The sequence below is a fragment of the Vidua chalybeata genome, chromosome 18, assembly GCF_026979565.1.
Source record: "Vidua chalybeata isolate OUT-0048 chromosome 18, bVidCha1 merged haplotype, whole genome shotgun sequence".
Classification (NCBI taxonomy): domain Eukaryota; kingdom Metazoa; phylum Chordata; class Aves; order Passeriformes; family Viduidae; genus Vidua; species Vidua chalybeata.
The window spans coordinates 8,891,887-8,912,709 of NC_071547.1; the positions used below are offsets into that span (position 1 = coordinate 8,891,887).

The window sequence follows — 20,823 nt, forward strand, 5'->3', positions numbered from 1 at the left end:
GCACTGAACAGCCAAGGCCCCTCAAAGCTGCCTGGGCTCTGTGGAGTGCTCGGCTGCCAGCCCAGGAAGGCTGCTCACACACATATTTTTCTCCCTATAGCTCTTCAAGGACTTTACAGTAGATGGTGTCAAGAAAAAAAGCCCAGGGTCTGCCGGCTCCAGCAAAAAGGATTAACCAGGTGCAGAATAATTCAGACTCCAGCAGACAAACGGACAGGAAAATCTCTCTTGGGGACACACAGTGCTCCCCAGGCCTCAGAGTCCAGCAGGCAGCGCAGCACAGCAGCTGTACTGTACAGCAGTGCCACATTGGCTGCGGTGCTTTGTTTCCTGTTGACAATCCCCCTTCTAGTCATGGCTTCCTGTCATCTCCATACCATAGCAACATCCTCTGGTCCTCTTTTTCACCTTTTCCCACCAGGACTTGGGAAATATTCTCTTCAGCTGAAGCAAACATTAAACTTCTTCACTTGCAGTTTCCTCTAAAAAGAAAAGAAAACATCAACCACATACACTAAGTAATCAGCTCTATGGAGGCGATGGAGAAAGCAAAATCTCATTAAAGTGGCACATTAAATTGATAATGGATATTACACAGACCTAGAAGAATACATTATTGACAAAATTCTCACATTTTGTCTATCCTGAAAGCTGCAGGGCCAAACCCAAGTTCAGGAAGGCAGCGTTTCACAGTGGTGATGAGAAACAAGGGATGTTTTGTTTTCGAGGCTACCAACTGAGCTGGCACTTCAGCAGCTGCTCCACAGCCCGCCCTGAAACACGAGAGCCCCACTAATTATGTCCCAGCAAGTGCTGAGGCTGCACAGAGGAAAGGTGGAGGAGCCTTTCACACACACCTGTCTCCCTCTGATGGCAAACACCGGGTTTGGGCCATCACGTGCTGCCCACCCTCACGTGCTTTGCCACAAAACCGCTGCACCAGTACCCTGCTCTGCAAGGACATGAGCCCTCATTCATAGGGCAGCTACACTGCTGGCATGCGTGGTCACCCCTCTGTGGCCACAGCTGTCTGGCCTCCGTGTATCCATGAACAAGATCCATGGCAGGGAGAAGTGTTCAAGGCGTTCAGACAGGGACATCTTTGAGGACACTCCTGCTGACTGACCATGCACACTCTTTGCAAGGGTCTCTGCAAGCTCCCCTCCTGCAACTCCATCATTTTTGTTCATGTAAATCTGTATCCTATAAGCAAACCATTTGTTCATTATACCTGCACTGTCCATAGTGTTTGTTGCATCCAGGACAGCATCATCCTTTACCTTCAACCAGCCAGAACCAGGCCCACCAAAACACATCTCTCCCAGAAATACACACACAGACACAATGCCAATGCCATGGCTCAGGGCTGCATTCGAGTTCCTGCAGTGTCCTGCACACAGCTCTGGGACTAAAGCTGGTGCTGCTTGTGAGGAAACAAGCCTGCAGCTGCATTTCATACGAGCAGATACACATCACCTGCACGCCCTGCAGGTCACCTCATACCTCTGCTTCAGATATGGGTGCATTTCACCACAGTTTCAGCTAAAAATACAGAAGGCAGAACACAGTTCCTTGAGCTTTGTGCCACAGTCAAGAGATAATTGCTTGCTGTCCTCGCCTGTCACTTCCAGAGTGGGTTGCAAACCTTATTTAGCAAGCTTTAGCAATAATATTTTCTCATTAATTTAAGAAACAGCTTGATACATCAGAGGGTTAGGAGAGAGAGAAACACAGCACCAACTGATAAATCACCAAGCTCAGTTTTGGGTGCAACATGAACCTCCAAAACACGTGATTTCTGAGCCCCATCCACAGGTTACTGGTGTGGTCTCACCCATCAGGGTTTGATGCCTTCACAGTTCACTCTGTTTTCAAGTCAGAAACCTAATTTCTCAGGATAAAATAAAAGGGTAAAGACAGTGATAATAAAAGAAAATATGATTAACTTGTGATTCACATCTGATCTCAGGAATATAATCTAATTTTAGACCTTTCATTGATTTAGAGCTCTATTGCTAATGCTGCATTTGAAAGGAAAGTGAATGATTCTTGGTGGTTTGGACATGCTTCAAAACCTTCGCTTTTCTGTACCTTCAGCTATGTTGTTTCTGTGTTTTGTTTGGTTTTAGCAGAAGAAACCAACAGAAGAGATCAGTGTGTGATCTAGCTATTAAGAGGAAGATAAAGATCATCCATTTAATCTTTTTTAAAGAAGAAAAACCCCAAGAAGTCTCTGTATTGTCTGTGCTCCTACACCAAAATGTTCAGTTTTTCAATGGCTTCCTAAAGATGGCTTTTACTTTCTTGGATTTCAGAGATGTCAGTGATATGCCCCTGCAAGGATCTGCTTGTCCATTACAAATCCCAACAGGTTTGTTTCAAAGCAGTGATACTGAAACCTCACCCTCCAGCCCGGGATTAGAATGAATATAAGACAGAAATAAAGAAGATCTGGAGGCAGAGAGAACAGAAGGGGCAGGATGAGAAATAAACAATATTTTGTGCATGTGTGTGAGCAAGAAGGGAGAAAAAAAAGACAGGAAAAAGCTGGTAGGAGGAAAAAAAACAACCTAACAAAGGAAGCAGTGGGCAAAACAGGCTCCTAAGAGGAAGGGGGGGTGCAGGATGGCTGTGCCTGAGACTGAGGTGGGTGTGAGCCCCTGAGTCCCTCAGCAGGACAGAGTGGGAGCACACACCTCCCACAGGCTCCCACCTCACCATGCAGGACAAGAGCACGTTCAAACTCCAGTGCCAGGCCAAGTTTAGAAAAATTTAACAAATTACTCTGACATACTTGGGCCCAAACTACTGCTAAAGCCACTGTAATTCCCCCACAAGCTCCTCTGAGATGGAGTCAGAAGAACTGAAGGAAGCCCTGTTTGGGAGGAGCCAGCCTGAGAACTGAGCACCTTAATCTTGATGCTCAGAGGATTTACCTGAAGTCCTGCTATGTTGCTCTTGCCCATCATGTTCACAGCTTATACGCCTCAGTGAAGAGGATCAAAGCAAAATTACTGGATATTCTTCCCCATTTGAGAGCTCCCTTCAGTAGGATCACAAATCCATACTAATCCTAGATGCATTTTGTTTAACCTGGCTCTGGCTCATCTCAAACTCCAGCAGGACATGGAGGAAAGTAACAAACTTCAGTGTGGAGGTTCTGCACATACCAATGGCTCAGCACAAAGCTGAAATTTCCTACACCTTTGCCTGAACCTGAAAGAGAACAGTGCTGGAATCTGAAGTTTAATGGCTACATCACACACTGTTCTCTGACACAACAGAGCTTTTAACCTCCTACTTTGACTCTTTCATGGCCTCATGTTAAATTTGAATCTTTTATCTCTGAATTTGTTTGTCCCTTTCTTCCGTCTCTCTACACAAACAGTGGCCTGATTCTTCATCCTAAGCCCCAGTCATTTATTCTGAAGCAATCAGAATGTTATGTCCAGAAAAGGACAGCATGTCCTTCCACCCTCTGCTCTCAGATGGGCCAGAAAACACTCGGAGTTCTGCAGAGCCAGCACATCTCAGGGGAGAAATGGCTGGAGCTGAGCAGGTGTCCCAGCCACGACAAAACATTCTGTCTCTGCTTCAGCGCCGCTGAGTAGCCACTGACATTAGAAAAACCAATTACTGGCCACACAAGCCCAGCCTCACCTGCTGCTGACAGAACGTGCCACAGCCTGGGAGGGTTCATGTTCAACCTGAGCTCACCCACCTCTCCTCATTCCTCTCTCACAGTGTCAGCTGCTGTAGTGCTCACCTGACATAACAAATCTCCATTTCAGGAGTATTTGCAACTTGCTTTAAAACAAGAACAGGCTCAGTCTTTCTGCTTATACAGCTAGAAATTCACTGCACAGGGACAAAATGAATAGAGACCTCCCAGAGAAGATGATGTAGATCCAGAGGCAAAATGAAATTTATTGTAGAATTGTCTACTTCATGCAAGACCCAAAGGCTCAGCAATCAGGTCTAATAAGAAAAAATTAATTAACAATCTGCTTTACTCACTGGGGAAGTGTATATTTAACATCTCAGGCCCTTGAGGGATCAGCATGGCAAGCTTCTTGAAACTTCAGAAAAATAACCTGTATCACCCAACAGGCTGGACAGCTACAATTAGTATTTCTTCATAAGCCCTTGTTTTATTTTGTTAATTCCTTCTTGATACCCCGGGCTATGTTCCGGCCTTTCTCCCATTATTAAATAAACCCTTTTTGTCATTCTCAAACCTGTAAACCTGGTGCTCTGCTCGTTTGTAGTGACTTGGAACACTCTGTTCTCTCTCATATTTCAGTCCCAATGAGAAACTCCTCCTTGAAAATTCAATAAAGCATCTGCACAGCACGTTCCCATGAAGCAATTCACCAGCAGAGCCTAAGCAAGCTTTAGTTTGGCATCTCCAGTTGACTTTGGACTAAGGTGCTGCCCCTTCTCTCTCCTGAGGGCCAAAAGCATCGAGGTGAGCCCTCAGCCACTGCTTGGTTCAAATCACCCACCTCAGACAAGCTCATCTCCTGCTCTTGGCCCCTCCAGGCTGAGTCCATCCTGCTCTGGGAGGTTTGGGCTGCCCAGGCTCTATCAGCTGGCAGACAGCAGATGCACCTCTGTGCCTGCCAGGCTCACAGTGCCTGTGACACTTCAGCTTGACAGCTCCTCTCACATATTAGCAAAAACTCCAGATGATCAGCAGCCCTTAGGGCACCCGAGACAGTCTGTGGGCATGTAGGTGACAGACTGCAGCTTCCCCAGGCCCCAGAGGGGTTGGTTTCTGTGTCTGCTCTAGGATGGGGCAGGAGAGGCAGCAGGCAGCTTAAGGGGGCCGGGGGGGTGTTCATCAGGGCTCATTCCACAGATCACAATCTTACATCTCCTTCTGACAACATGACCCTTGCCAGGTACCAGCCACATGCAGATTACCTAACTCCCTTAGGGAAAATCCTTGAATTCACACATGGCCCTAAGCAGAAAATTTGGTGCTGCTAAATCATTTGTTTCCTACTTTCCAAAGCCTGGAGGGGGAGATGCTTGTCAGTTTTTATCCTCTCTTTGAAATCTCTTCAGCTCAAAGAGAATCTCCCTATCTTTTAAATCAAAGACTCCAAGAAATCTTGTCTCTCCCCACCACTTCAGAGGATCAAGTCACAATAAACGAGCCAATGTGCTCACAGGCAGAACACAAATTTGCAAAACAACCGGGGCTGTAAAACATGATGAAAACAGGTGTCCTTTGGGCAGCACGATAGGGAAGGCAGCAGGAGCACTTCTCTGTGCTGCTCAAGGGTTTCCTTTCTGTAGTTCGGTATTTTATGAATACTTCACGCAGAGCAGCTTCCTTGGGTCCCTGACTGCTCACACACAGCTGTGGGGAGCATCCCCAGCCCTGCCTCCCATGGAAGGATGAAGAGCTGTGGCTGGGTGGGGCAGGAGAGAGGAGGAAGGAGGCATCACCCACCTAACCAAGACATACATTTTCTGATTCCTCTCTTTGCTTTTTTATTGGCTGCTGCCTAAATGATCTTTTAGGTCATCTGCTTACAGTAATAGAAGGAAATTAAATATTAATAATAGACTATTTCCCTCTAGACTGCTCTTTGTTAACAAAGGATACAAGTGAAACAAAGCAGGCAAAATTATCAGCACACCGTGGTCTTGGTTTTCAGGTACCTGGAGCACTTGCACTTTCCCTCAGCCCTCCCTGGAGGCCCTTGCACGCCTGCCTGCATGGACACCATTGCAAGTGCAGAACATGGGCAAGTGTGGAAATTTTTGTTCTATCAAGGGACTCCAGGTGCCAGTCTGACCCTTCCAGGCACCGTTTCAGATTTTATCCAAAATATCATCTGAGCCACTGATGCTCTGACTGCAAAAATGCAAGGCCGAGGGTTTTTGGAAGCATAGACTTTGTCTCCTCTTGGGAAGTGAAGTCTGCTGTAATATAAACCTACAGTGGGGTAAAGAGCTTTCTGGATAGGTTTTGCAAGTTCTCCTGAAATAATAAGTAAAATGAGAGTTTCAGCTTTGCTAAATTTGGTGTAATCCCCTCTTACAGGAAAGCAACAGCCCTCCAAGACTTAAAACCTTCTCTTCATGTACTCGTGAAAGGCAGAAGAAATGGCTCTTCAGAGACCTGTACTGTGCCTGAACTTTGTCTATCAGTTTAAAAATGGGAAAGAGGGGCAACAATTCTGTTTTACGTTTCCATCCCTGCTGCAGTCCAGGCCAAGAAAGGAAACTGTACTCCAGCAACAAGCATGGTGAACCTGCGTGTAAAGTCTTGACTGATTTACCAGAGATACTCAGACTGCTGCATGAGTGACAGCAGCCGAAACCATGACAAAACCATACCCTGCCAGCTTGTCCTGTGCCTCTCTTCTCCTCCTATTTATGCCCATTAGAAAAAAAAAAAAAAACTAAAAAACAAAACTGCCCCAACAGTGAAATCCCACTGGACAGCAAGCAAGATGGACTGGCAGACAGGAATGGCTGATCCCAAACCAACATTGCAGCTTTGCCTCCTGCCCTCCCAGTGCTAGAAGTGGATTAATTTTTATTGTGGTAGCGGAAGATTAGAGCAGAACACATTTGACCATCTTTTCTTCCTAAGTGGATGCTATAAATGTTTAAAAGCAAGGAAAAAACCTCACAGTAATTATTCCAATTCTAATGGTCACAAAAAGCCAAGGAGGGCAAAACTAAGTAAGGATGAATGACCAGCAGTTAAATAAGCCAGATCAAACAAACAGAAGGGAAAATGGCTCCCCCGTGCTCACCAAAGTCTCACTGGGCAGTAGGCATCACGATATATTGCCAAAAGACACCGAAACATGTTGGATTTTTGAGCAAATTTTTTGTACTCAGAATGCCTGATGTTCATTTATCTATGGTGGCATTTCTAAAAGAAAAAAAAATAAAAATAGAGCATTTGGATAGGCTTTCATAAGGCAGACAAGTAAAAAAGCATAATTAAAACCATGTACCATGGCCAGAAACAAGTTACTACTGCCAATATCATCCACAATGTCTCTGAGGAGCCAGTTTTCCTTTCCTGTGTGAGGGAAGAACTCAAAGGCAAACTCTGCCTCCTCACAGCCCTACTAAAGCCAGCTGTGTTCACACATGAGGAGCATTTCCTTCAAGGACAAAATAAGAGAAATGAGGAAACAGAATATAAAGAAGAGGTGACCCACTGAGGAATACAGCAAGGGAAGAATTTACTCTGAAGATATTTATCATATTGCTAATGCATCCATTCTGGTCTATTTTAAAATAATGGAGCAGATTTATCTCCAGATGTGACTTTGCCTCTCATTTCTGGATGAAGTTTCCAGACAGGCAGTTGAGAATTGGGTACATCTGTTCGTTTTCTTGCATTTTTATTCAGTTATTCCCAAATCCTATTTGCCTTCTCTAAGTGCAGGTTATCTCTGCACCATGCCCTGTGATCCCTGCTCCCTCGAGCACTGTCCAGCAGGCTGCCAGGAGCGTTTGCATAAACTCTGATGGTGAAACAAAAACTCACCCCAGTGCAGGGCAACCAACATCCTCCTACAGCAGAAAGAATGTAACTCTTACTATCTCTCTCCATGTAACTTAAAATGATTCCCCGGCTGTCCTTCCCTATCCTGATGAAAGCATTGTATGACACTGCTCATCCCAAAAGCAGGCAAAAGCCACAATAACAAATTTTCTGTCCCCTGAGTTTGTTTCCAGCAACCTTCCCTCATGCATTTTGTAAGGTACTCTGACTGCTAATGCTTATTTGCTCAGTGTTAGCCTCACCATCGTGCTTCTGTCGCAGCCTCAGAGCTATTTAAGACATTTTTAGGACTCTGCCACCCTCTGTGGATAAGGAGTTGATGCTCTGATGCTGCCCCGAGGCCACATGCCCTCACTTTGCCATTCCCTCTCCTCTTTGCTGTGACTTGCACCACACTGCTGTCCCCCTTGTGAGGTGACTTGCATTTCCACTATCACAGCCAGCCACACCGACACTGGAGGTACTCAAAGGGACTGGCTTTTTTTCCCCAGGTCCTTGATTATAATCCGATTTATTAAGAACTTTCCAACGTCACTGTTACTGATCGCAGAGTGTCAGTGTGGTGCTGTGAGGACTCTTAAGTCCTTCTGTCATTTCCTCAGCCCCTGTGCTGTGGTCAGAGCACATCCGCCCCAGCGCAGCCCCGCACCTCTCACGCTTCCTGCCCCGGCGGCTCCGGCCGGCGCCGCCGCTGGGCTGGGGCGGAGAGCACAGGGCTGCTGGGGAAATGACACTTCTCACCACCGAGTTCTGTCCTTCTGCATCGAACCATCACACTGGAGAACCAGCAGCCGTTCATAAATCACTTCAGAAAACATTTTCCTGCAATTGCCGGCTGTTCATGAGCTGCGGTTCTTGTCCAGAGGGAGAGAGGAGAGGAGAGGAGAGGAGAGGAGAGGAGAGGAGAGGAGAGGAGAGGAGAGGAGAGGAGAGGAGAGGAGAGGAGAGGAGAGGAGAGGAGAGGAGAGGAGAGGAGAGGAGAGGAGAGGAGAGGAGAGGAGAGGAGAGGAGAGGAGAGGAGAGGAGAGGAGAGGAGAGGAGAGGAGAGGAGAGGAGAGGAGAGGAGAGGAGAGGAGAGGAGAGGAGAGGAGAGGAGAGGAGAGGAGAGGAGAGGAGAGGAGAGGAGAGGAGAGGAGAGAGGAGAGGAGAGGAGAGGAGAGGAGAGGAGAGGAGAGGAGAGGAGAGGAGAGGAGAGGAGAGGAGAGGAGAGGAGAGGAGAGGAGAGGAGAGGAGAGGAGAGGAGAGGAGAGGAGAGGAGAGGAGAGGAGAGGAGAGGAGAGGAGAGGAGAGGAGAGGAGAGGAGAGGAGAGGAGAGGAGAGGAGAGGAGAGGAGAGGAGAGAGGAGAGGAGAGGAGAGGAGAGGAGAGGAGAGGAGAGGAGAGGAGAGGAGAGGAGAGGAGAGGAGAGGAGAGGAGAGGAGAGGAGAGGAGAGGAGAGGAGAGGAGAGGAGAGGAGAGGAGAGGAGCTGTCAGGTCCCCACTACAGCAGAGATACCTCCACCAGCCTTGGCAAGTGGCCCTTCTGTCCTGCGAAAATTTCAGGTATTTTACAGTCTCTGCACAACAAGACATCATAGAAAAAGTCCATCTGTAAAGAAACCTGCGATCATTTCTCAAATGTGTGACAACCATGATCCTCACACCTTGCCAAACAAGGATAAACCAAAAAGGATCCCCAAGGCAAATTCCTTAGGGACTGTGACATTAGACTCCAAACACAAAAGATATTAGTCAGGCAGAGATGGATCCGGGGGAGCTCTCAGAACAGATACCCCCCAAGCCTTTAGGATGGTTTCTCCCACCTGGATTGTGTCCATCCCTTGCCTGCTGTAATCATAGAGCTGGGCTGTAGGGTGGCTACATGGAGGAAAAGGAAGGTTTCCCTTTAGGAATGGGGTAGGAAAGTTAACAAGAATCCCAAATGAATCATAATGGTCAAGCAAAGTTTGGATCAACATTTCATAAGACACAGGATGACATAAAACAAAGTATTAATGTTTTTTAGGTGTTTGATAAAGTTAGGTGCCTCAGTTTTAAAAGATCTGCTAAAGAGGCCTGCATTTTGGGATTATCAGGAACAGTCCCAGATCCCTGACTAGGCAGCCATCAGCACGGATCCCTTTTTTTGCCAAAATCCAGGCTGCAGAACATTTTACAAACTTTTTAAATGTCAGTGTCCTTCCCCACACATGCTCCAGGAGCTGTAATGGTGCTGGTGCCAGCCCAGGTCAGTCTGATGTGATTTTCCACCATCCCATTGAAGCTGAGCACTGATCTGTGGATTGGACGTATGTGGAAACTGTAATTATTCAAATCAATTTCAATCACGTGCCTCTCTTCTGAAGATTTTACTAAAAAGCCGCATACCTCTTAGCTGTCTTTTATCCAGGGGAATGTTTCCTATGGAAAATCCCAGTCTGTGCCCAGGTATATGGATCTCACTGAAACCAAAGTTGTTATTATCAGAGAATATGACATTTAACCACCTACTTCCCTTAAGTCCTTAAGCTCAACAGCTGATTCATACTAGGATCTGACAATCCTATTCTATTGAGGAAAACTCAATAACCAAAATGATAGGGCTGTTTGTAGAGGACTTTCCCAGTACAAGAAGGGGAATTTGCATAAGAGGCCAATATTAGAGAACAGGCAGAGAGAGCAGAAACATTTATGCTGCCCTAGTCAGAAAAAATAAGAGGATGGGAGGGAAAGAGGAGACAAGAAGCAAGAGGAGAACACAACAGTGCAAACCCAAACCAAAACATCTCCAACAAAGCAAAGCCAGGAGAAAAACAGAGGAGACACTGAGGCCTGAATACTAAATGAGGAAACTTCTAACAGGGAATACTGCAAACCTCACCATTCCCGAAAGGATGCACTAAAAGCTTCACTTGGCTCCGCTCAGCAGCGTTCCTGCCCCGGACGGGTGAGGGGCTGCCCTGCCCGGGGGATGCTCGGACGGGACCCCGCGGCTCGGGCTGGGCTTCCAGAGGCTCCACCAGCCAACCCCCCCGGGGAGCTGCGGAACAGGGGCACGGCTGGAGTTGGCAGGCACAAACAGCGGGCACAGGGACACAGGGAATGCCGTATGGCAGCCTGCCGCAGATGGAACAGCCCCAGGCTGCAAGGACTAGAGTGCCGGTGCCTTCCCCCCTGGAACTGGGAGCAATCACAAATGCTAATCAACACACAGACAGGAGCCCAGCATGTCATCCGTCACGTCTCCAAAGCTCCAGGAAAACCCCCCTTTCCTCTCCTCGTATCACAGAGGGACAGGAAGATTCCCTCATGCCCGGCATGCCTTTCCCTCCCCCTGTCCCTTGCTCAAATCATCCCTGCAAGAAGTTTCCCTCCCTGCTAACTTCTCCATTGTCTCAGATGCATTGTTTGCAAATTTTCCCTAAAAATGCTTTGTAAAGTATTCTTTGTTCCTGTTTCAAGTCTTTCCACATCCCTGTGTAACACCTGGACTTTATCTTGTTACCTGTCAGATAGTGATAAACCTACTGCATGCAACCCCTGACTTACCATCTAAGATAAATACAATTTGTCTTGTAGCCGTCATTTCTTTTCAAACCCTGCCTTTCACAGCTGCATTTGTAGTGGTAATAAAATTACTTTATTTGGGCTTGAAATTTGTATCTTTTAAAGAAATAAAAATGTAAAAATCCCCATCGGCAAGAGCCCCAGGACCCGGGTCGAGGAATGAGAGATCACACCTTTACCCACTCACATTTACCAAATACCTGTATTTGGTGAAGTGCTTTGATATACTCTTTGCTGATTGCCTTTGGGTTGCCCACTGTGGTCAGGATGAAGAATGAGTTAGAGCAAAGAAGGTTTATGCTGGACATCAGAGTATTTCCTGCACACCAGGAAAGTGAGGAGTCTCCACTGCAGGTCTTAAGGAGCAGGATAGAGAAAGATGTCAGGAATGGCAAATCCATAGCTGATCCTGCCTTTGGGCAGAGGTCTCAATTAGATGACCTCCAAGTGCCTCCTAAGGATATTTTCCATAATTGAGAATTTTTTGTGCCATCTGTCCATTCTGATCTACCTGTGATCATACTGCAGAAAAAACCCGTGCAATACAACCAATAATTATCCCTGATACAGATGCAACCTTTGTGAAGGGAGAGGCATCTTCTGACTACAGAAGGAATTGAAGCCTCCAGAGGTTAAATCACCTTCTGTGCTTCTGCCAGACCGTCCTGCCCTCCCAAGACAGAATGCTGCCAGTTCCTCACCCCTAACAGTCCAACCCTCAATATTCAACCACAAAAGCATCTCATTAAGTGGCAGCTTCCTCAGCATTTTTTAAATGAGCAGAGGGCAAGGAACTGGTGCTATTTTGTTCAAGTAGCTTTACCAAAGCTGTTCAGGTGCACTGTGCAGAACCTGAAGATGGTCCCTGAAGCAGCCAAACCTTCTAGTCCTAAATACCAGTTATCCTGATAGAAAGGAACAACCCTCCATTGACTTGTGAGGTTCTTCTCTGATTCCTTGACACACAGCTCAAGATCTCTTTCCTGGTTTTTACTTTAAAGTCAAAAAAAAAAAAAAAAAGCCCGTGTCCATTTTCAGACGGAAATCACACAATAAAGAACGACCTTGGAAGTTAATCACAATCCAGATCAAATGAGAAAATGAACAAGCAGAGCTGGAATCTCCTCGAGCTGAAGACAAGGACAAATTTTGCAGGACATCAAGAGAGATACTGGCACCAGCCCTTGGATGGAGAACACCTCACTCCAGAACTGTGCAGAACTCAGACTTTCCCCACACCGTGCCTTGTCCCATCTCAGTGGGCAGAAACGTCAAACCCCATTGAAGAGCTGAAGCATAGTGAAAATGGTGAGAAATCTGTGAAACCTTAAACATCCTGTACAGACAAGAAATCATACAGCCATCAGTCAGGCAGGCAGAAAGGAAGTGGTAAAGGGAGAGGCTTTCCCTCAACACAAGATGGAAAAGCAGCCAGGTTCAAAACCAAGGGGGGACCGGACCCTTCTGAAAGACAGGACTGAAAGCAAGAGTAAAGATTCCCCCAAACCTTCTGCAGGGCTGAGCTTTTCCCAGTGGTTCTTAGGAGAACTTAACCACACAGCTCTACATTAAATCCATCATTGAAGATTAAACAAAAAAGATTAAGAGCTTTTGAAAGTTGCTTATATTCAAATGCAATAGCAGCAGCAGCCCTTATGGAAACATCCTATTAAAATACCAGCAAAAAGAGAAATGCAAACATGGCAGACCTGGCAGAGGCCTTCCAGCTCAGACCTTTAGTGCCTTTTGTACCCACTGAGAGAAGGACAGAGGCTAAAAACATCATTATTGGGCCAACATCCCTTGACCTGGTACAGGGTGATGCTGATTCTATTTTTTATGTATAAAAATACGTACAGAAAGACACAGATTATATACACATGAAAATTAAAAATGTACCACATGGCCACCATTAAAAAGGAGACCTGCTTGCCTTTTTTTTTTTTTTCACACCCTGCAATAGGTCATTTTTATTTTATGTACACACATACATGTTTGCAGTTTGTACCCACATGTTTTCTCTACAAATTCAGAGGTTCACAGCTTTCCTGGTTAATTCAGAATTCAATCCATTTGCCACTTTAGACAGGATTTTGTTTCCATATGTTTTTGTGGTATGTGATTACATTTATATTGACTGTTTTATTGAGATTCAAAATAAGGTATTTTCTCCACAGACCTAATTCAATTGAAATATTTCTCACATCCTTGCTGGTCACTTTATCTAATCTTTTTCTACCTCACTTGGGCAATATGCTCCAGGGGTGTCTCTAACTGCAGGAGCTGACCATGCTTTCTCTCTCTCTCTGCTAGTTTCCCTCATGCAGAAGGATGAATTTATCAATTACTCCAGTTCTTGAGTTACATGTGCCTGAGACTTACCAGCCTGATAAGAAACCTGAAAACAAATACATCCAAAGACAGAGTTATCTAATAGTTGGCCATCTGCTTAGGAAAATAATTTTAAGCAGTTACAGCAATTCTATTAACTATTTACCAAGTGAGTCATGTTGTTCTCTTTAAGTTAACCCTTCCTGTCTCTCTGTGGGCTCAGCGCCCCAGGCAATTTTGAAGAAGGTGCTCAACCACCTTTCCTCCTTTCAGGCTATGGCAAAGCCTGCAGCCCCCCTGCACTCGAGACCCCCCAAACTCACACTGCCCAGGGCACAAAAGAGCAATAAAGCAACCGTGACTCTCAGACCACACAAACGACCGTGCCGAAATCTCCCCCCGGGAGCATCCCCGGCGAGGGCACCGCGCACCAGCACCGACACAGCGGGATGGGAACGCACCTGCTGCCTCAGGCACTCCGTGAGATCAGACAGGGCAAAACCCTGCAGCCACATCCTGCAGCTGCGGAGACAGCCCGCACCTCGCAGCCTGTCCGCCTGTCCTTCAGCTGCCCTCTCCCCCAGCACAGGGGACAGGCCCCTCGGGGAGGGCAGCTCCATCGCGGGGTGCCGAGGCTGAGCGCTCCCGGGCGCAGGGAAAGGCGCTCTGCTGAGGAACTTTCAGCTGCTCGGCAGAGATAAGGCAGAGCTGGGGCTTTTGGGGGCAAGGAATGGGACAAGACCGCACAGGTTTGAAGCCATCTATTCAGTCCCTGCCCTTTTCCCTTTAACACGACTGTGAAGTGCATAGAAATCTCCTTTGAAAGCACTACAGAGAAGTTAGCAGGATGAAGGGTGCTCCCCTGGAATCACTATTTTATGATTAAGCACAAATATCTGCTGGAAGGCCGAGGAGGGCTGGGTGCAGGGAGGCAAAGTCCAGCACCTGATGTTTGAGGGAAGATCCGCGGAGCAAACATCTTGGAGCGCGGGGGTGTGTCGAGGGACCGACAGTCGGGAATCAGCATGGACTGAAACGCACCGGCTCCACGGGGAAACACCATCCGAGCCGGGGCAGGAGAAAGCAGCAGCAGGGCAAAATCGCCCTGTCTTGGGGCTCTGCTGCACCGAGAGGACAGCGGGCGGCCACTTTTCAAATTCCCGGGACAGGCAGGAGAGGGACCGCGGCCGCCGCTGACGCCGTGAGGGAAACCGAGCGGCGCACGGCGGCTGCCGGGGCCGGGGACAGCCGCGCTCGGGATGCTCCGGCGGGACGAGCCCCGCAGCCCGCCCCGGCCGGGAGGTCCCGCTCCGCCCCGGGAGCTGCACCCCGGGCCCCCGCCGCCCCTCCCCGCGGGCCCGCCGGCCTCACCCACCTGGCCTCGGGGCGCCGCTCCGCTCCGGCCGCGCCCGGAGCCGTGTGGCGGTGCCGGCGCTGCCCCGCTCCGCTCCCGCCTCCGCGCAGGACGCGGCCGCCGCGGCTCCCCCTGCAGGGCGGCGCGGGGCGGGCGCGGCACCGGGACCGGCACCGGGACCGGCACCGGGAACGGCACCGGGAACGGCACCGGGACCGGCACCGGGAACGGCACCGCGACCGGCACCGCGACCGGCACCGGGACGCGCGGCCACGGGAACGACTCCCGATCCCGGCCCCGGCCCCGCGGGATGGGCGCCCGGCAGCCCCGCAGCTTTACCGCGGCCGGCGGCGACCCGGCAGCGACACGGACAGCCCGGAGAGCATCCCCGCAGCGGGGCTGCAGGAGAGAGGGAACTTACTTGAGAGTCCTGGCTTGTCGTGAGGCACCTGCGAGTGACAGCAGCGGGCTTTGACTGGACTTGATCTGCATACAATGAAAGGAGGAAAGAAAGGAGAGGAGAGGGAAAAGGGAAGGGAAAAGGAGAGAGGAGAGGGCAGAGGGGAGGAGAGGAGAGGAGGGCTTTCTCACTACATTATTTTAAGCATCTCCTTCTTTCCAGGCTGGAAAACCCACCCAGCGAGTCGAAGCCTGCAGCTGTAGCACACAGGTCTGGGTGGCCCCGGGCAGTGCTGAGGGGACACCGGGTCAGCCTGCACACCCAAAGCAGCTTCACCCTCTTCTCTTCCTAGCTGCCACAACTACCTACGGAAAGGAGCCCTGTGCATTACCACTCTGGAAGTGTTTAAGAGTTGTCTGCAGAGATATTGACTCTTTGACAGCAGTTTCACGTTCCCACCGGGCAGGCGGCTGTGGATCCCCCAGCACACTCCACACTTCCTGCCGGCGCTGCCCCTGGGGCTGCGCCTGTCCCCAGCCAGCTCCCGCTCCTCCGAAGGACTTGGGGACAGCCATGACTCATCTCGCAGCAATTTTGAAACAGGGAGAGAACCTCTCAAGAATTCGATCCCACTGGTCTTTGTGGGTATCTTCGAAGTTAAGTTCTATTTTTCAAGTTCAAGTGGACATTGCAAACAGGAAAAAGCACCAGCGTGACTCCACACTTCCCACCAGCCTGTGACAGAGTGATCCACCTCAGTGACAGCCAGCCCAGGCCGGCCTGTGCAAGGATTGCTTGTGTCATACAGTGAGGTTTTATTCCAGGATTCCCCACTCCAAAAGCATTCCCACATCACTGACACCCAGCACTGCTCACCTGCCTTCCCCGGCAGCAGCAGCATGAGAGGTGCTTTACCGCTCCTTGGTGTAACAAGACAGTAGGAAAGAAGGAGCAGAACAGGCACCGGCCCCTCCAGTGCCAACCTCAAAATCTATGAGCATCTAAGCATTAAAAATCCAGCACTGGCAGCAGCAGCCAGCACCTGAGCTGCCCTCCCCTCCACTCTTACCCCGGTCAGGAAGGCAAGCTGGTTCATGGGCTGGCTCAGCCAGGCAGCTGGGAACTACAGAGCAGAGTGAAGGCTGCTCCAAACACAATGGGAATCCTCTGGGGAGAAAAAAAAAAGTAATTTTTCCCAGGAAGTTACAGAAAAAGCTGGAGTAATTTACCACACAGTAACATGAAATGATTTTAAGGAACACATACACTGACTAGCCAAGTCAAGAGGAAAAACAAAAGTGGGAGATGGGAAAATTAGGAGGCTCATCAAAACATGCTGCATAGATGATAGATTTAGAAATGCCACCTGCCTACATGATGTTTACCAGAGCTTTTTTAAAAAATGCTGACACCAGGAACAAGATACTAGTCATGTGAGGGCCTCACATCTGCCCTGTACAAGAGGTGGCATATTCCCACTCCTAGTTGATACTCCATGAAATTTTATGCTGTGCAATTGTTTTTGAACTAGAGGAGCAAGTCAGAATCAGCTGCCTGCCATGCTCTGCTGCATCTGCTCCATGTTGCTCCTTTCCAGGGCAGTGTTTGCTGTGTTGCAGAGGCTGCCTCACTCTTTGGCCCAGATCCTCAAAGCCATCCAAATTACTCTCTCCCATTCAAATCAATGAAAGCTGGAAATCAAAATACTTTTAAGGAGCAGGGATGCACTTTCTAAATCTGATTTTGTTCCTGAATACGTTAAACATAGCTGTTGCAGTCAACCCTCTTCACTGAACTGCCAGAGTGGTTTATTCTAACCATCCCATCCTCAATACATCACCTCACAAGTTTCCCAAGTCACAAATGTTGATCACCATACCTTTGAAAGACCCCAGCAATGCATCATTGGGTGTTTCTTTTCCCAGTTGCAACTCTTTGATTTTTTGCAGCTAACCAATTTTAAGAGTATTTGATGTAGACTACACAGATTTTCTTTTAAATCGGCAAGTCATAGAAGATCCAAAACAAATGTCCAAGTACTTTCACAGGACTGGCTGATAATGGCTCCCTGACCAGCTTCTAAAGCTTCTTAGAAATGACTTTCCTTCTATAAAAGTGTTCTGATACCAGAAGCACTGGCTCCTTCCCTCACGGGCCATTCCAGTTTGGATGGCATATCAGATCCCCATTGTCACCTATTGATTTTATCTGTGCAGCTGGGAACTCTGCAGTGATCCAAGATGTTAAAATGAGAATTAACACCTCCCAGAGCAATGGGGCCAGACCCTCCATGTCTTCTGCTCATTTCTCACTTCTGCACAAGGAACTGTGTTTATAATGAGCAGCTGCTCTTTTATGTCCTATTCAGCAGTTGGATAGGATAACTTCCATTACTATAACAAGATCTGAATAGATCTGTTACCTTTCTTCTGAAGTAAAAAATGAATTGGTTTTCTAGTGGTTCTAAGCCATTATCCCTGTCACATATCAGACCATAATTCTTGTGCATATTCCATGTGCACTGTCCTTACCTCTGGGTATTTCTACCTATGCCCTCCCTTACCAGTGGCCAATGACAGTAAATTGACAGTAAGGAATACAAACAGCTTTTTTAGTCTTTTCTTTGTTTTTTATAATAAATGCAGGGGTGGCAGCACCAGAGTGCAGCTTCCCTTGGTCACTCTGGAGAATAAACCAGCATTGCTGTGAGTGCTGTGCCCAGGCACAGTTTGAGAAGGGATGACATGAAGAGACAGGCTGAAACCTCCTGGAAACAAAACAGCTTCCAGCAGCCCCCACAGCCACGGTGGGGGCTGCCACACATTCAGAGTCAGCTCCGAGCTGAAATGAGTCCAGGACTGCAAGGACAGGAATTAAATTTTCTGACTCTCCCATGTGCAGCCAAGATAGGCTTTCTCATTCCTGGAAAGCAGAGCTGCAGTGACATCCTGTTCACTGTCTCACTGAACAAGCCAAACTCCTGAGTTTTGGGCAGCTAAAAAGTGGTGATAAGAATATTTGCACTCCTCAGATTTAGCAACTCAGCTCAAGCAGTAAACTCTAGAAAGCCTGTGTAGAACAACCCTTGAAATGCTTACTCCAAAAAGGTGAGAGCAAAGTAAATAAAAACCTCATGCTCGAGACCTATTGAGAAACTCACCCTTCTCTTTGCTGGCACTGCCTGAGTGACACCTTGGGCACACCAGGGATACCCCTGGAACACAAAACAGACTCATAACCAAACACAGCCTGCCACCCTGGGAAGCAGAAAATTGTACCCAGGTGCTGAGGCTTCCATGTGGAGGACTGAAAATTATCAGATTGCCTAGGGCAGAATCTGGAAGAATTAATCTTATTTCAAACAGAAAAATTATTTCTGTCTTTACAAAGAGATTAATGCTTTATCAGTTTTGAGGTTCTTCTCTGTCTTGAAATTTTTCTTTCTAACCAGACTGAATTATTTCATATGTGCAAAATTACATTTAAGGGATGTATATTTTGCCAAGAACATCAAACTGAGTGTTGCATTAGCACACATGTTCAATGCTGTCAAACAGGACATTTAAAACAGGGTGTTCTGACTTGTACATATCCCATTGCCACAAATACTGCCTGAATCTCCTCAAAAGCAAAGAAAGACACCTGTGTTAGTCTAAAGGAGGGATGAGGACACAGTTACTCAAGGTCCTTTGGATACACCAGCAAATCCTTCAACATTAAAGACAGACAGATAGATAGATAGATAGATAGATAGATAGATAGAAAAATACAAATCTGTGTGTTTGTATATATGTGATTATTTCACACACATTGTTCAACATTAAATACTTGATAGCATTTTTAAAATCAACATTGGGAAAAGCTTGATTTTTCTGGAGTGCCTCCTTTAACAAAGTTACACATGCAGAATTGTGCTGGCAATGCCCATGGCTAAAATGATAATGAAGGACACTCCTGTGTCAGAGACTGAAGCCTTTTTGCACCAACTGTTCAATTCCAGCACAGGAGGAATTCAGCTTTTACCAGAGGCTTAAGGAAAAGAAGCTCAAGTCAAGGTAAGATTTGCCCTCACAGGGAAACAGAAACCATGTCCCCAACACAGTCTGCATCCAGTCTGGGTCAGGAACGAAGGATTTTCAGTAATTTCATGTCAGGAGTTGACTACTCCCCGTAAAAGACACTGCCCAAACAGACTGTGGCTTTATTTCTCTCAATGCTATCCAGCATGACAGACTTTGAGATGGAATTCAATCTAAATTTAAGCACTCTCTGTAAACTATTAATAGAAGAAAAACTGGTAGCATGAATCATCATGTGGGAGCTGCAGAGCAACAGCTAAAATATAACTTACCTTTACACAATAAATGAACTGTTGGAGTTGAAAGGCCCAGCAGAAGTCACTTGATTCTTCTTCACTTGAACTATTCTCATTTTATTCTGAGGAGCAATGAGAGGGCAACCCTTATTTAACTTTACAAAATAGACATTGTGTATAACCCAGTTTTGTCACAACACAAATTGGAGACAAAAAGTGGCTGCTGACCCTGCTCCCCACCACTCCCTGCTAGGGAAGAGCGTGTGCTGGAAATGTTGGTGCAAAATGACACAACTTCAGAGTTTTATAGAGTTGAGCTCATGTTTTAGCACCCCATTTCAATGCCAGCTGTACCTCTGGCCAAGAGCAGAAGGGCACCAAACCCACCTTTTACGTTTTGTTCTGCCCAGACCAAAGTCCAGCTGTATTAATTTCTCGGAGCAGCCGTTTTTGGAGGGGTATATTTTGCAGCTCCTGAACTGCAAAGCTGACAATGCAAAGCTGTGATTTTGCAGAGACAGCCCTGGCTATGCCCAGTGCAGGCTGTGCCCTGGTGAAGCCCATGGACTCTGAGTGTGGCCCCACGGAGACACAGCCTTAACTCAACACAGGGGCATTTTGGTGCTCTGTGGGATATTTATTTTTGAAAAATATGATATTGTCAACAGCTCAGTGAAGTTGTCTCCAGACTGTTATGTCTCCTTCTCAAGTTTCTTTCATTTTTAAGAGCTTAACTTTTAGGCTTCTGGTGTGAGGAAAGAGCCTAAAATGGTTTAAGAAAAGGACATAAACAAGGGATTGAGCTATGCACAGCACTGGAGAGAAGCACAAATAGTGCCCCACACTACAGAACCAATGCAGATGTCTAAGAGCAAAAATACTGTGATGAGACACTACTGTGTCCAACCCTATTTTCACAATGAGATGAAGAAGGTTGCAAAGCACGGAAAATCCTGAAGGACAAAGATCATTTAAGAAAAGCCAACATCATATTTTTCTAATAGGACATTTAATATACAGAAATTCAGTCCTACAAAAAGGGTTAAACAATGGTAACACTGAGGAAATAGCAGACAAAGGCTAATAAAAGCCTTGACCTGGATTAGAATTGGTGGCACCACTCCCTCATCTGCTTCTTTAAAAATTCATAGACAATGTTTTCTTCTGAACAAAGACTTACATGGGAGAAGTTTCAATTCAACTCTTCTAATAGAAATGAAACGAATAAAAATATTTAATTAGACATAAATGCTCTTCTAATCTTGAGCTGCCAGGAACAGAGACACTAATTAGCCAACCTGCCCATTGAAGGTGCAGGGCTGCAGCACCAAG

At 47.2% G+C, this 20,823-nt stretch overlaps 1 protein-coding gene across 2 annotated transcripts in view; it reads right to left on the minus strand.

Annotated features, from left to right (window-relative positions):
* Positions 1–409: 409 nt before the first annotated feature.
* The window catches only part of SPECC1L (sperm antigen with calponin homology and coiled-coil domains 1 like), an 85,175-nt gene continuing 64,761 nt past the window's right edge, over positions 410–20,823 (minus strand). The window contains exons 16-17 of one of the 2 annotated variants that reach the window (XM_053959036.1): positions 19,528–19,613; positions 415–482 (exon numbers count right to left, since the gene is read on the minus strand). In XM_053959036.1, the coding sequence (XP_053815011.1) occupies positions 19,530–19,613 (84 nt within the window). In that variant the 3' untranslated portion in view covers positions 415–482; positions 19,528–19,529. Of the gene's footprint in view, positions 483–19,527; positions 19,614–20,823 lie in introns of both variants that reach the window. The other variant, XM_053959037.1, reaches the window with a different exon arrangement.